The 15,996-nt window shown below is 49.4% G+C and overlaps 1 protein-coding gene across 2 annotated transcripts in view; it reads right to left on the reverse strand.

Annotated features, from left to right (window-relative positions):
• spag6 (sperm associated antigen 6) overlaps nt 1-15,996 on the reverse strand; it is a 430,527-nt gene that overhangs the window by 94,950 nt on the left and 319,581 nt on the right. For both annotated transcript variants that reach the window (XM_072508503.1, XM_072508502.1), the window contains exon 9: nt 2,443-2,559. In XM_072508503.1, coding sequence (XP_072364604.1) covers nt 2,443-2,559 — 117 coding nt within the window. The remainder of the gene's footprint in view (nt 1-2,442; nt 2,560-15,996) is intronic.

A 15,996-nucleotide genomic window follows, 5' to 3' on the forward strand; every position in this document is an offset into this window, starting at 1 on the left:
GGACAGGTCCCCACTCGGCGACTGGAATGACTCTGTCGCATAAAGGTTCAGAGCGACCGTCACCTTGACGGCCACCGATAACGGGTGTCCTCCCCCACTCTCACACGGTGCCACGTGTGCCATCATGTGGCAGATGTGTCCGACAGTCTCCCGGCTCATCTGCAGTCTCCTCCTGCATGACCGGTCCGGGAGTTTCTCAAAGGACATGAGGCGCCGGTACACGCGGGGCCTCATCAGGCGTCTCCTTGGCACCACCACCTCCTCCTCCTCGTCCCGTTCTTCCACCTCCTCCTCAGCCTGTCGGGCAGGCAGCCTCCATCCTGAGTGGCTGCCACCTGCCCCTCTGCAGCCCGCTCCTCTGCTGCAGCCTCCGCCTTCTCTCTGAGCCCCCTCTGCTGGCGCTGCCACAGATCTGCGTGCAGGGCAGCGGCCCCCGCCATGGCGGCCAACATCGCTGGTTGGTTACCAAATATGATTATCTGCAAGGGGTGAGGGGAGAAAATGTTATCATGACGCATACACCCGTGCACAACCAGGTACCATGGGCTACATGGTCACCCCGGTTGGCACCACGCGCCCCAGCCACGCCTGACCCCCACCCCCGCACTGTCAGTGCCCCCACTCCTGGCACACGTCCCTGCTGCCAGGGCCACCGTTTTATGGCACTGCCCTCACTGGGGGCTATCGTCGGTGTGGCCCTGGGTGTTCCCCCCGATTGAGTGGGGTGGCCGGGGAGGGGATGCAGCAGCCACCCATACGGGCGTTAACCCTTCGTTCACCCAGTGCCTGGGGTAGGTGGCCAACAAGATGGCCGTAATGGCGCTCATTGCGTGGGCACCGCCGTGTTATGTCGGGGGCTCCCCGACTGCTCGGCCTTTTTGTCGTCCCCCCCTTCCCCTCCACTCCCCAGCCCTGGCAGGCATCCCTCCCCAGAAAGCATGGCCAGTGACTGTTACGGAAGCCCGCAGTCCCCCCACACCAACTCCTACCTCCTCTCGAAGCCACCTCAGCCAACATGACGGTATCACGATTTTTTATAGGTAGTTAGAACTACGCCGTCGGGAAATCGTCCCATCCAGCCCGCTGAATCACTGAGGCCCCCGAGAATCGGCCGTCGGGGTGAATAATGCGATTTTCCGGGCCGCACGGTGGGCGACGCGATTTTGTCAGATGGGGAGTCCGGAGAATGCAAAATCGGCGCAAAATCGAGGTCAAACCCGATTCTCCAGCCGATTGCGTTTCGCGATTCCGGCGTGATGTCTCGGAGAATCCGGCCCTTTAATGTCTGCATGCATTTCCTGTCAGCTTGTTCCTGTAAGTTCCTATGCCCAAATCATTAATGGGAACTGTCAGTTTGTCACGTTGTAATGACACATGCCAGTGGAGGTGGTGCAGTGGTGTGGGATGTTACAGTTCATTCAGGGAGTGTGAGTTCATGTAGTAACATTCACTTTTCCATGCACCTTGTAGTTTGGAGACATGTATAGTGATGGTAGACACTCCAACCTTCTTTCCATCACATGGCTGTCCAGGAATCTCTCCCACTCTTACCGACTGCCAGAGCTGGCATGTGGTGGAAAGATTTTCAGGTTGATACTCAACCTGCTTGGCCACATTATGAATGTTGTATTGCCAGTAGGAGGATGTAATTACAACATAACAAGTTTACAAATGTGGTTTCCTTTATATTTGTGGATACAGGTATTTATAATGGAAATATAAAAGTGAGGACAACATGCATAAGTTTAGAATTGGAGCTGAACTATATCTCACTGCCCTATAGCAATTATCACTGTCCTCTAGCCCTGCTTCTCTCAAAGACTACACTGAGTCACAAGGCAATGGATTCAAGCCCCATTCCAGAGGCTGAAGCAGAATAATCCAGGCTGACACATCAGTGTACTAGCACGGGAGTGCTGCACTGTTGGAGGTGCCACCTTTTGAATGAGATATTAAACCAAGGCCTCATCTGCGCTCACAGGTAGACTAAAGCGTTCCGATGCCACGATTCGAACAACACAGTAAAGTTCTCCACAGTGGCCTGCCTAGTATCCTCCGTCAACTAACATCACTGAAACCAATTATCTGGTCATTATCTCATTTTTGTGGAACTTTGTTATGTGCAAATTGGCTTCCACATTTCACAACATGACAACAGTGACTATACTTACATTTTTACGGAGTGTAAAAAATTTTGGGACATCCTGAGATTGGAAAGACACAGTATAAATGCACCTTCTTGTTCAATTTTGTTTAGTGTGCAATGGTAAATCAACTAATCACCACAGAAAATACAACTGAATCTTTTACAATGCGGCTGCCCTATAATTTATCATATAAGTTAATGATGAACACAGCTCTTAGCAGCTACTAGTAAATACAACATTCAATTCAACTTAATGGGTGAACTGATTCGTGATAGAAATGCAGTGCCTTTCTTACCTTGCTATACTGTCCAACAACATGTTTAAGGACATTGGGGGGAGCATCATGTAGTAGCGGATCAAGAGCTGGCAAATATGTGCATTTCTGCAGGATGTTTTTCATGGCCTTTTTTGCCTGTTGAAGTGGAAAACCATAGTGAAATTGTAAAGCATCTGCTGAAAGCAATGTTTGGAATTTGCAACACATCATGTTCTACATTCCTGGGATCGAAACATCAGACTCCCTCAATGCTTGCAATTGGCTTTGTTATAGATCTCTGAAATGAGACACTACACTTGTGGCTATACATGGAACGCAATCATTTGAAGTATAGAATTAAGCCAAGTTACAAGTACTAGTAAACTTAAAGTAAAATATGATGTTTGAATTGTATGAATGCAATTGAAAATCACAATATCAAACAAAATATGATCTAAAGAAGATTAGTACAAAATAGGGTAAACCAAGCAATTAAGAAATTAATGTTCAATAAACTTGTTCTGATACAGTAATTTCAGGCTTATCCCTACATTTTAGCGATAGTTTTATTCTTATAATTGTTAAATAGATAGATGAAACATTTATTTCTGAGACATATGTGAGCATCACAGCTTCAGATATAGCATTTAACTGCTTAAACTTTCCATTTGTAAACAACTAAAAATAAGTATGTGCTATCATAACAATATCAATCTGTGGAAACAAACTGTTGGACACTCAGTAGGAAGTATTAATTAATTAAAACAATTAATTTAATTGAACAGCTCAAGTTTTCCTATACTATTGATAGTGTGACAGGGCTTAACAAAAACTAAAGGAAGGCAAATCAAAAACGTCAAAACATCTAAAACTCTGTTCCGCTCATAAACAATATCATTACAGAAGTTTTATTAAGAAACCTATTTTTATATTATATTTCCAGAGTTTCTCAGTGCTCCAATTATGTTATGGTTGAGTTATGGATAACCAATATTTCATGGCCCTCTGCCATCTCTCGCTATATGTGATCATATAAATTCCTGGGAAGGCAGGATTGTTCTAAGTGGAGAGATTGAGGAGACTCGGCCTGTATTCTCTAGTGTTTAGAGGAATGCGAGGTGACCTCATTGTGACATACACAATTCTTACAGGGTTCGACAGGGTAGATGAAGGAAGGGTATTTCCCCTCACAATGGGGATCTAGAACAAGGACACATTCTCGGAGTAAGGGATAGGCCATTTAGGACTGAGATGAGGAGAAACGTCTTCGCTCAGAGGGCAGTGAATATTTTGAATTCTCTACCCCAGAGGGATGTGGAGGCTCAGTCATAGAGTATATTCAAGACAGAGATGTATAGATTTCTAGTTATTAAAGATATCAAGAAGGACTTCCGGTGGTGCATGTAAAGAGGAAGTCGCACGTTGGGTGGCTCCTGCTTGAGGCGTGTTTTTAGGAGTTTTATTGCCCGGTCCTGGGGGCAATTTGTGAATGATTGGGTGTAGGAAGGTATAAAGAAGGCAAAGGATGTCAAAAGGTCAAAGGAAAATAGCCGTGAAGAAGGGAGGGAGTGAGAGTTCACCGTCGAGTGAGATGGCCAGCCCGGGAGCTGAAAAGATGGCGGACGTTGAGCTGCTGTGTGGGACCGCACTGCTTACGGCAGAGAAGATGACTGAGGTGATGTCCTTAGAGTTGGAGAAGCAGTTTGCGAAACATATGGAGGTGCTGAGAAATGAGATGGCGGTGGCATTGAAGACGTTGGTGGAGGCGGCAATTGTCCCGGTGAGGGTGACTGTGGCGAAGACATCGGCCGAGGTGAGGGAGAAGATTAAGGGAGTGGAGGTGGCCATGTCGCAGTACAGTGACCAGCTCACCTCAATGGGGGATGATCTGCGGAAGGTGGTCGAGGCCAATAAGGGGCTGCGAGCAAAGTTAGAGGACTTGGAGAACCACTTGAGGCGTAAAATTTGAAGATTGTGGGCCTGCCCGAGGGAGTGGAGGGTCCGAGGCCAACGGAGTACTTTGCCAATAGGTTGGCGGAACTGATGGGGGAGGGAGAGAAACCCTCTCGGTATGAACTGGACCAAGCTCATCGGTCGCTGAGGCCTAAGCTAAGGTTGAACAAAGCGCCAAAGGCAGTGATCATCTGTTTTCACAGGTACCACATGAAGGAGAAGGTCTTGAACTGGGCAAAGTAGAAGCGGGAGGTGCAGTGAGTTGGTGCTGGTGTTCGCATTTACCAGGACTTGACGGTGGAACTGGCAAGGAGGCGAGCGGCTTTCGGTTGAGTGAAGAAGACATTGTAAAATAGTGGGGTGCAGTTATTATTATCTCGCGAAGCTGAGAGTGACCTACAACTCCAGAGACTTCTTTTTTGAGATGGTGGGGGCGTTTGTGAAGGCAGAAGGCTTAGGGCAGAAGTGAAAAATGGGACTGAAGAGCTGTTGTGGACTGTGGAAGGGGAGCTGGGAGAGTGTATATATGTAGTTTTGATTTATGCTTTTACTTCATGCTGGTATAGATGTTAAGTTTTTTATTGTTGTTCTTCCTGGCGATGTTTTTTTTCTGAGATGTGTATGTTTGATTGTTTTTTCTGGGGCTGAGCAAGAGGGGAGGGAAGGCCTGGACAGGGGCCCTCGCACTAGCAAACTCAAGTCGGCTAGTGAACGGAGGTGTGGTGGGAGGGAGGGGCTGCGGACTGTCATGATATGCAGACCTACAGATAATGATATACAGACAGACAGCTAATGAACACAGAGAACAGGACATGACCAATGAGCAGGCAGGACACTCAGGGGTGGTATCTCACTATAAAAGGCACGAGGCACTCACACTCCGCCTCTTTCCACTGATGAACATCTACAGAGTGAGTCAGGGTGTATGTACAGTATCACACCTCCAGCTCGAGGCTAAGAGCTAGTCTGGTTCAGTCAGACAGAGTAACCACACTTAGGTTAGCAGAGAGTCGAACTCATAGAGAACTGTGCTAACTGTGCTACTGGTTCAATAAATCAGATTAAACTAACTTCAAGGTCTGGAGTATGTTTTGGTTAAAGCTGCATCCAGTTACAGCCTGTGTTATCCCAGAGTACATAACACGACATTCTCCCAGGAGACTGCTTAATCTAGATGGTTCACCTCAGTCTGTTCCATGATGACCAGCGAATGTACCCCGGCACCATGGAGAAGATTCAGGCTCCTCACCAGCTCAGGACCTCCGGCAATCTCAGTGCCAACTGGCGGACATTCAAGCAAAAGTTTCTGCTGTACATCGAAGCTTCAGATCTCGTGGGTGCGTCTGATGCAAGGAAGATCGCGCTTCTCCTCTCAACAGCGGGTGATCAAGCCATCAAACTCTTCAACTCTTTTCACTTCACCGAAGACCAGGACAAGACAAAGTTTCAGACCATCCTGGACAAGTTTGACAGTCACTGTGAAGTGGACACCAATGAAATCTTCGAGCACTACATATTCAAACAGCGTCTACAAGGTAAAGATGAATCTTTCAACTCCTTCTCAACTAACCTCTGCCTGCTAGCGCTGTCCTGCAACTTTGGTGATATTGCTGACTCCATGATCAGAGACCAAATCATTTTTGGAGTTCACTCTGATCCTCTGAGAGAGCAGCTACTGAAAATCAGGCATATGACACTGCCAGTCGCGATTGAAACATGTACAGTGCATGAGCACGGCAAAAATCGCTATGCCCAGTACAAATCGGCTGAAAATGAGAAACGTGCCTCCCACGAGGCAGCGAGTTTGCAGACCATCTCCCAGATGCAGCGCCTCAGCATTGATGAAAGCGGCCATTTCGCGCACTTTTCCCGGGCCCCACGCATGCGCGATGCGAACGGGGTAACGAAGCGGCCGACACCCGCACTGCGCTTGTGCGACGACGTGCGGAGCGTCAGGATGTCGCGTCATGACGTGCTCGAACTGCGGCAACACCCACTTAAAGAAACACTGCCCTGCAAGAGGCAGGCGATGTTTAAACTGCGGGAAGCCTAGACACTATGCAGCCTTGTGCAGGTCTGCACCACCAGTCAGGGGCCAGCGCTCCCAATTCCGACGACGGCGCGTTCAGAGTGTGCAACAATGATCACAGGATTCTGATCCTGGCAGCACAATGGATCCAGAGGAAGAATGCCTGGCCTCTGCCTACTGTGTGGGCATCATTACCAAATGTGAATATGCCACATCCAACTCATCACAAACTCAATCCATCCTCGCCGTGGATTCTGCGGACGAATGCAGGTCAACCACTGCTCCATCCAGTTTAAGCTGGACACAGGTGCTTCTGCCAACCTCCTCCCACAGGCAGATTTCAAACGCATCAAGAAGCCCCCCAAGGTCCTTCCAGCAGCCTGCAGGCTCCTGGACTACAACGGAAATGCCATCACGGTACTGGGATCCTGCCATCTACTCGTCTCCAACCAGAGCACTCATGCACGGTTGCGTTTAGAAATTGTCAAGCCAGACAGGGCATCCCTACTTGGCGCGCATGCCTGCAAGCAGCTGAACCTCGTGCAGCGGGTTTACACAACAACATCCTCCAATGTGGATCTTCAGGCCGGCATTGACGACATCCTCGCTCAGTATCCGGATGTGTTCGGCGGGATGGGCACGCTGCTATATCGATACAAGATTCTGCTACGACCTGATGCCAAGCCTGTGGTCCACGCACCACGCTGGGTCTCAGCTCCACTGAGGGAGCGCCTGAAGGGTCTTCAGTAACAGGGCATCATTTCCAAGGTAACTGAACCGACTGACTGGGTCAGCTCGATGGTATGTGTTAGAAAGCCTTCGGGCGACCTGCGCATCTGCATTGATCCCAAGGATCTCAATAAGAATATAATGCGTGAACACGACCCCATCCCGAAGCGGGAGGAACTCACCAGTGAGATGGCACGCGCACGTTTTTTCACCAAGTTAGATGCGTCACATGGATTTTGGCAAATCCAGCTGGTGAGTCCAGCAGAAGGCCCTGCACCTTCAACACACGTTTGGCAGATACTGCTATAATCGTATGCCATTTGGCATTGTCTCGGCATCGGAGATCTTCCATCGCATCAAGGATCAGATGATGGAGAGCATTGAAGGGGTTCGTGTGTACGTGGACGACATCATCATATGGTCCACGACCCCTGAAGAGCATGTTTCCCGTCTCCAGCAGGTATTCTGCCGTGTCCATGCCAATGGCCTGAAGCTGAACAGGTTCTAATGTTGTTTTGGTATGTCGACACTCAAGTTCCTAGGTGACCAGGTATCTCAGCAGGGTGTGCGCCCCGACACAGACAAGGTCAAGGCCATTGAAGCCATGAAGGTCCCTGAAGACAAGAAGGCGGTGTTGCGCTTCCTGGGCACGGTCAATTTTCTGAGCATGTTCATCGCAAATCTGGCCTCACACGCCACGGACCTACGAAAGCTGGTGGAAAAAGTCCACTGCCTTTGAGTGGAAGGCAGCACATCAGGCAGAATGGTTGGAACTGAAAGCCAAGCTCACCACTGCACCTGTCTTGGCATTTTTCGACCCAGACAGGGAGACGAAGATCTCGACAGATGCGAGCCAGGGTGACATCGGTGCGGTGCTGCATCAACACGATGACACTTCATCCTGGGCACCGGTAGCCTACGCATCGAGGGCCATGACGCCCACCGAAACAAGGTATGTGCAAATAACGAAGGAATGCCTGGGTCTTCTCACTGGCATTCTCAAATTTCACGACTATGTCTACGGCCTGCCGACATTCACTGTCGAGGCGGATCATAGGCCTCTGGTCCACATTATCCACAAGGACCTGAACGACATGACGCCTCGGTTGCAGCGCATCCTCCTCAAACTTAGAAGGTACGACTTTGACTTAGTGTACACGTCTGGCAAGGAGCTCATCATCGCTGATGCATTGTCCCGCTCCATCACATTGCCTAGTGAACGTCTGGAAATCATCCGGCAGATTGAATCACAGGTGCAGCTGTGTGCTAGCACCCTCCCAGCGTCTGATGAGAAGGTGGTTTGTATCAGCGAGGAGACAGCCAAAGACCCCCTCTTGCAGCGTGTCATGCACCTCCTCGCCAATGGATGGCAGAAAGGGCAGTGACCTCAATTTTACAATGTAAAGGACGACCTGATGGTGATTGATGGTGTCCTCCTCAAGCTGGACCGGACTGTCATTCCACTCAGTCTCCAGAGCTTGGTGCTCCGCCAAATCCATGAGGGACACCTGGGTGTCAAGAAGTGCACTCGCAGAGCCAGGAGGCTGTCTACTGGCCCGGTACTAGCCAGGACATCTCGAACATGGTCCTCAACTGTGCGACCTGTCAATGCTTCCAGCCAGCGCAGAGCAAGGAGACGCTCCAGCAGCATGTAATCGAGACCTCCACTTGGTCCAAGGTTGGCATCGACCTCTTACGTGCGAATGGTGGTGACTACGTGTTGATTAGTGACTATTTCTCCAATTACCCTGAAGTCGTGAAGCTCTCAGACCTCACATCTCAGACCGTCATCAAGGCCTGTAAGGAGACGTTCTCCAGGCAAGGTATCCCACTCACTGTCATGAGTGACAATGGCCCGTGCTTCAACAGCCACGAGTGGTCTATGTTTGCCAAGTCATACCATTTCAAACATGTCACTTCCAGCCCACATTATCCACAGTCCAATGGGAAGGTTGAAAAAGGGGTGCACATTGTGAAACAGCTCATCTGCAAGGCTGTGGATTCTGCTTCTGACATCTACCTCGTGCTGCTTGCGTACAGGGCGACCCCACTGTCCACTTGCATGTCGCCGGCTCAACTCCTGATGAACAGGGACCTGCGGGCGACACGTCCAACCATACACTTGCCCAACCTTAATCACCTCCTTGTGCTGCAGAAGGTGCAGCAGCTCCAAAACCAGCAAAAGCAGGGCTGTGATGCTCATGCCACCGATTTGCCCGGCAGACACTGTCAGGATCAAGATATCAGATGGTGGCTGGTCTGCTCCAGCTGTCGTTGTTCGACAGGCTGCGCCCCGCTCGAATGTTGTACGTATGGCTGATGGTTCTGTTGTGCGACAAAATAGACGGGCAAAGTTGCCTGCTCGCAACCGCTTTCTTCTCCGTTTCCATCCGTTGTTTTGCCACCTCCTGATACCTCGAACTACGAGGCCATCAGTCAGGCTTCCATCCCGCCTGTCAAGGCGCCGTCGTCCCCACCACCACCTCTCCGGCTGTCGACAAGGATCAGACGCAAGCTCCAGAGACTGGACTTATGAACATTTGTTTTGTTTGCTATGTTCTGTTTTCTCACATTAGACCGCTGTCTTCACATGTAAATACGTTCACATATGACACCGCTTGTAAATATGTTAATATATGCCACCACATGTAAGTACGTTCCCATGTGCCAACAAAACATTTTTAAAAAGGGGAGATGTCATGATATGCAGACATGCAGATAATGATATACAGACAGGCACAGACAGGCAGCTAATGAACACAGAGAACAGGACATGACCAATGAGCAGCAGGACACTCAGGGGTGGTATTTCACTATAAAAGGCACGAGGCACTCACACTCCGCCTCTTTCCACTGATGAACATCTACAGAGTGAGTCAGGGTGTATGTACAGTATCACACCTCCAGCATGTGGCTAAGAGCTAGTCTGGTTCAGTCAGACAGAGTAACCACACTTAGGTTAGCAGAGAGTCGAACTCATAGAGAACTGTGCTACTGGTTCAATAAATCAGATTGAACTAACTTCAAGGTCTGGAGTATCTTTTGGTTAAAGCTGCATCCAGTTGCAGCCTGTGTTATCCCAGAGTACATAACACAACACGGACATTGGAGCCTGGCGAGCATGTGTCGATGGGCCTAGGAGGAGTGAAAGGGGAGGGGGGTTTGATAGAGGGTGAGGCTTTTTCGAGAGGAAGTGTAGGGGAGTATTCTGGGAAAGTGGGATGGAGTTCGATGTTAACAGTGGACAGGGGCGGGTCAGACTCATAGGGCAGGGGCTGGAATTATGTTGATGGTGGATAGGAAGGGCGAAGGGGGGGGTGGGGTAAGGATAGGATAGTTACGTGGAACGTGAGGGGGTTGAAAGACCCAGTGAAGAGGTCGAGGGTGAAAGGTTTGAAGGCTGATGTGGCGATGCTGCAGGAGACTCAATTGAGGGTGAAGGATCAGGTGAGGCTTAGGAAGGGCTGAGTTAGTCAGATGTAGATGGCAGGTCGCGGGGGGTTGCGGTCCTGGTTAATAAAAAAATACGGTACCAAATGGATAAAGTGGTTGCAGACCAGGGAGGCCGGTATGTGATAGTGTCAAGGTCATCGGAGGGGAGGTTGGTGGCGTTGGTAAGCGTGTATGGTCCCAACTGGGATGATGCAGGGTTTGTAAAGAAGGTGTGTGGGGCCACCCCCGACTTGAATCCACTTGGAATTGATAGTGGGTGGAGACTGGAACTTGGTGCAGGAACCAAGATTGGACAGGTCGCGGCCGCGATCGTTTGTCCAGTCAGGCTGGGGGCAAAGGCGTTGGCTGGACTAATGGTGGAAATGGGAGAGTGGACACTTGGAGGTTTTTACACCTGAGGGAGCAGGAGTATTCGTTTTTCTCTTTGGTTCATAAGGTCCATTCGCGGATAGATTTTTTGTGGTGGGGAAGGAGCTGTTGACCGGGCTCAAGGGGTCAGAATATTCGGCAATTGCGATATCGGATCATGCGCCGCACTGGGTGGAAATGGTATTGGAGAAGGGGACAGCGCAAAGGCCGGGGTTGAGATTAGATGTGGGGCTGTTGGGGGACCGAGGGTTTTGTGATAAGATTGGGAAAGTATTGTGGAATACGTGGGGTTTAATTGTACGAGGGAGGTTTCGCAGGCAGTGGTATGGGAAGCTTTGAAGGCAGTGCTGAGGGGAGAGGTGATATCGTTTAAGGCAAAGGTGGATAAGGAGGAGAGGGTGGAGCAACAAAGGGTAATAGATGAGATATTGGAGGTAGACAGGAGGTTTGCAGAGGATGAGGATCCGACACTGTTGGAAAAGAAACACTCACTTGATGAAGGAGCTGCGTTCCAAAAGCTAGTGACTCCAAACAAACCTGTTGGACTTTAACTTGGTGTTGTAAGACTTCTTACTGTGCCCACCTCAGTCCAACGCCGGCATTTCCACATGTTGGAAAAAAGGAAGGGGTTGCAGGCGAGCTTTGATCTGCAGCGGTGGAGGAAATTGTTCAAGTGTGGGATATGGCAGGGAAGTTGCTGATGGCTCCGGACCAGATTAATAGGGTGTTTGAGGAGTTTTATGAGAGGTTGCATAGGTCGGAACCACTGGGGGAGGATCGAGGATGCAGGAATTCCTGGATGGTTTGGAATATCCGAGGTTGGGGAGGAGGATAGGGCCACATTGGAGGGGGCGATAGGAGAGCAAGAGATTAAGGACACGATTGGGAGGATGCAGTCTGGGAAGATAGCAGGGCAGGAAGGGTTTCCGGTGGAGTACTATAAGAAATTTAGGGATAAGTTGGCGCCGCTGATGGTGGGGATGTTTGAGGAGCCGATAGGGAAGGGGTGTTGCCACAGACTTAGGGGCATGCATGAATCTCCTTGTTGCTCAAGAAGGATAAGGATCCGACACGTTTTGGGTCGTATAGAACCATATCACTCTTGAATGTGGATGTAAAGGTGTTGACGGGTAGATTGGAGGAGTGCTTCCCGAAGGTGATAGGGGAAGATCAGATGGTGCTACTGAAAAGGGAGGCACCTCTTTTCGAACATTAGGAGGGTATTTAATGCAGTTATGGCACCAGCGGAGGGGAGGGAGACAGAGGTGGTGGTGGCGTTGGACGCCGAGATGACGTTTGACCGGGTGGAGTGGGGGTATTTGATGGCAGTTTTGGAGCGGTTTGGGATTGGGCAACGATTTGTGGAGTGGGTAAGATTACTATACAGGAAGCCGAGGGCGAGCGTCCGCACGAATAGTATGAATTTGGGGTATTTCGTTCAGCACCAAGGAACAGGGATGTCCTATGTCCTCTCTGTTGTTTGCGCTTTCAATAGAGCCTTTGGCCATTGCATTGAGGAGTTCGGAGGTGTGGAGGGGGATAGTGCGGGGGCGGGGGGGGGGGGGGGGGGGGGGGGCGGTGGAGCGTAGGGTATCTTTGTACGCGGACGACTTGCTATTGTACGTGTCGGAACCGAGTGCATCGATGGGTGGTATACCGGAGCTGCTTCGGGTATTTGGGTCTTTCTTGGGGTATATGCTAAATGTGGACAAAAGTGAATATTTTACTTAAGGCAAAGTGGGAGGAAGAGTTGGGGAAGGGTATGGAGGAGGGGTTGTGGTGTGAGGTGCTCCGGAGGATGAATACTTCAACTTTGTGCACGAGGTTGGGGCTGATACAGCTGAAGGTGGTGTACAGGGCACATCCCCGGGGGTGGGGGGCTGTCATTTTGTAGCGCGGCAACCCACTTTAGATACCTGGAGGTTGGTGCCTTTTTTTTAACCTACTGTAAATATGGCAGTCAGTGAGTTTGCCCTTCTTCCTTTGGATTCAATATTCTAATTCACAGAGTCGCCAGGTATCAAATGATACCACCACAAGGTTCAACCGGCTATCGATCAAAGAGCCAAACACCAGTTAGTTAGTTCAAGGTCAAGGGCACTTTATTTACACACACATTTAATCATGCAACATAAACACTACTGGTTAAACTACACCTATCGACTATGACAACCTGTACTTAACTTCAGGCACCCGGCTTAAGTCAGAGGAACAGTGGCCGTTGTTCAATTCTGGATCTATCGGGTCTGTAGAAGTAACTGCTGCTTAGCTAGGCTCATCCGTCTGGTAGCGGGCGTTGAACTTGAACTTGCTTCTGGTGGTGCTGCGATTGGAGATGGACGTTGCCGGAGCGCCAGGTCCAAAAGAGGCCGAACACATGGTGGACTCTCTTCTTATGCTTGGAGTTTTCGTGCTCTTTTGGGCGGTCCTTCAGTTTGGACCCCACTAATTGGGTGATCCCCGATCACTATGTTCGATTCGAACCAATAAATGGGTGGGCGCCTTGATGTCTGAGCGTGTCCCAAGCGGTCATTGACCCTGTTGTTTGCGCTTCCCTCGTATAGGGAGTGGCGCCCAAAAGTCTGGGACTGTACCGGTCGCTCAAATACCAGTCTTTTGTCTGGCGGAGATGGGCCATCAAATGCTAATCGGTTGGGGTTTCGATACCGTCTGGAATCCTCACTCGCAAATATACATTCAGGCACAACCTGCCTGAATCTCGCATTGTCCATTTTTCCCGCTATGCTTTGCGACCTTCCCTGTTTCTGGTTGCAAGTGGCCATCCCAGATGGCTACAGTCCGTCCTTTTGATCCTCAACGCAAAGCGTGAAGGATCACACTACTGGATCTTCTCCTGTTCTCTGACATGCCGGGTACCCTCAATCAAGGAAAGGTTCTATCCTACTCTGTCCTATGGGTCAAAATATTTACCTAAGATTCCCTAATACAACACATATCTCTCAAAAATCCTAAGGGGGCATTTAACATTCAAACATACATTTCAGTCTCTTTACACAAAAGGGGGAACCTCTAACTGTCTCTAACTAGACTACACTCATGCTGCTATCTAATAACCAAAGGACTTATCTTACAATACAAAGAATAATATAACCAATAGCAGCAACACATTGCTGCTTATCACTAATGTCCATGTACAAAGAAAGTAACTTTATTTTAAAAAACAACCGCGGAATTTATTGGGGAGGAAGGTTCAGAAAGAGCGTGGGGTTTGCTGGAGTCCAAGGAAAGGGGCTCTAAGTGTGTATACTGGAGGGCGGGAGGCTCTCCTTCTCCGTTTCCGAAGTCAGATTGTTTGGATGACACTGCAAAGTATAGCTATCACCAGTAGGGCTTCTACTGTGTATGACAGGGAGTACCATTTTATGATATTCTCACACCATGTGGGGATATCAGTGGCTGTGTCTATATATGGTGTAGTGTCCGCGCTAGGGGTGTTGTGTTGGATAGTAATGTTCAGGGCCTGTGTGGTGAGGGATGTAGGGGTGGGTAACGCGCGCAACTGTATTGATCCAACAATGATCATGATGCAGATCATCAGGTTCGTCTTCATCTCGTCTGTATTTTTCTCCGTCTTCAGGTATCTCCGTATCTTCCTGGGGGTACACACATACTATCTGTTATTATCTTGTTGCTTAATATCTCGTTTGTCTGTCTGTTTCTCCTTAATCATCAATTTCCCATTTAGAATCATCACCATATGTGACTCCCTCATTTTTTTTTTTTTAAACCATTTGGGAGACAAGACATCCGGAAAAAAAATCATGTCACAGTGCGAGCACTCTCGCAGCCTGTGTGTGTTTGATGGGCTGAGTGGGCAGACAATTTCTCCGTTCTCTGCAAACTCGTTCCAACCAAGTGATTTGAACATGTAAATAGCAGGTGGGGGGATAGCAACCGAAGGGTCGCCGGAAAGGGGGCACAGGTTGTGGCAAAAGTGTGTTCTTTAAACCACTGTTGTAAAAAGAACAGCAAAAGAGTTTCGAAAATAATTCTCCGAATGGGGTGCGTATGATCTGCGGCAGGGCAAGAATGGATGGAATCCCTGGGTAGGGCGGTGATCAGTGCTGTTGCTCCACTACCTGAGCTTGGCTGACCAAATGTATAGGGGGTCCTCAGGAAGGGTGGGGATCAGTGCAGTTACTCCACTGCCTAAGTGACCTTCCAAGAGCGGTAAGAATTTGAGGATATATGGACTTTAGCAAACTTTTTTCTTGAACTGCCATGTGGCATCAGAAGGGTAGTCATTACTGTATCAAGAAATTTTTGTGAGGCTGACACACAAAATCATACAAGAGAGAGAACATACAACATTTAAAAAAAACTCAAGAAGAAAGCGGGCGGTTCCATCAGGGAATAGGACACCATAAATCTCAATTGGTTCCTTTCTCTCATCATCTGGACACCTCAAGGTTCCATTCCAAAAAGGGTCTCAAAGGGGTTAGCATGGTGGGAATCAGACTTGGAGTCATCACCATCTCCCGGGTGCTAAACCCGTGCCTGGAGTTTCAGTGCCAATGCGGCGTCCATCTTGTCATTCCGTGTCAGACCAACAGGAATTGTCGCGGTGCGAATGTTTCGAATTATGTAGGGCGGTAGGGGCAAGGGATGTGTCGCTATCGTCAGGTGGTGGGTCAGGTTCCGGTAACGGTAAATAAATTGTCTCTAAGGGGCTGAACATATTGTGGTCGGTGTCACTGGGGCTGTAGTGACTGGGGCCTGGTCTGTGTTTCCATTGTTCAGGTCTATTAAGGGCGTCAGTTGTTCCGTCGTTATCGCTATCGCTAGCGGCCGAATCAAGCGTGAGGGTGAAATTTGACTCTGGGGCGGGGTCAAGGTCATGTCTGTGGACGTGCTGTCGCTGCTGGGGGAGGGTGGGATTGGGTTGTCAGTGGGCGGATCTCCGCTGTCTGCCATTGCCAATGAGAGGTGGTGTGAGTGGCTGCACTGCGTTCCATAAACCTTAAGCTGGTTTATATGGAACCATCCTGACTTTCCATTAGGATATGTGATTTTGTAAACTGAGGGGCTTACTTTATCGG

Source organism: Scyliorhinus torazame, chromosome 6 (genome assembly GCF_047496885.1).
Source record: "Scyliorhinus torazame isolate Kashiwa2021f chromosome 6, sScyTor2.1, whole genome shotgun sequence".
Lineage (NCBI taxonomy): Eukaryota > Metazoa > Chordata > Chondrichthyes > Carcharhiniformes > Scyliorhinidae > Scyliorhinus > Scyliorhinus torazame.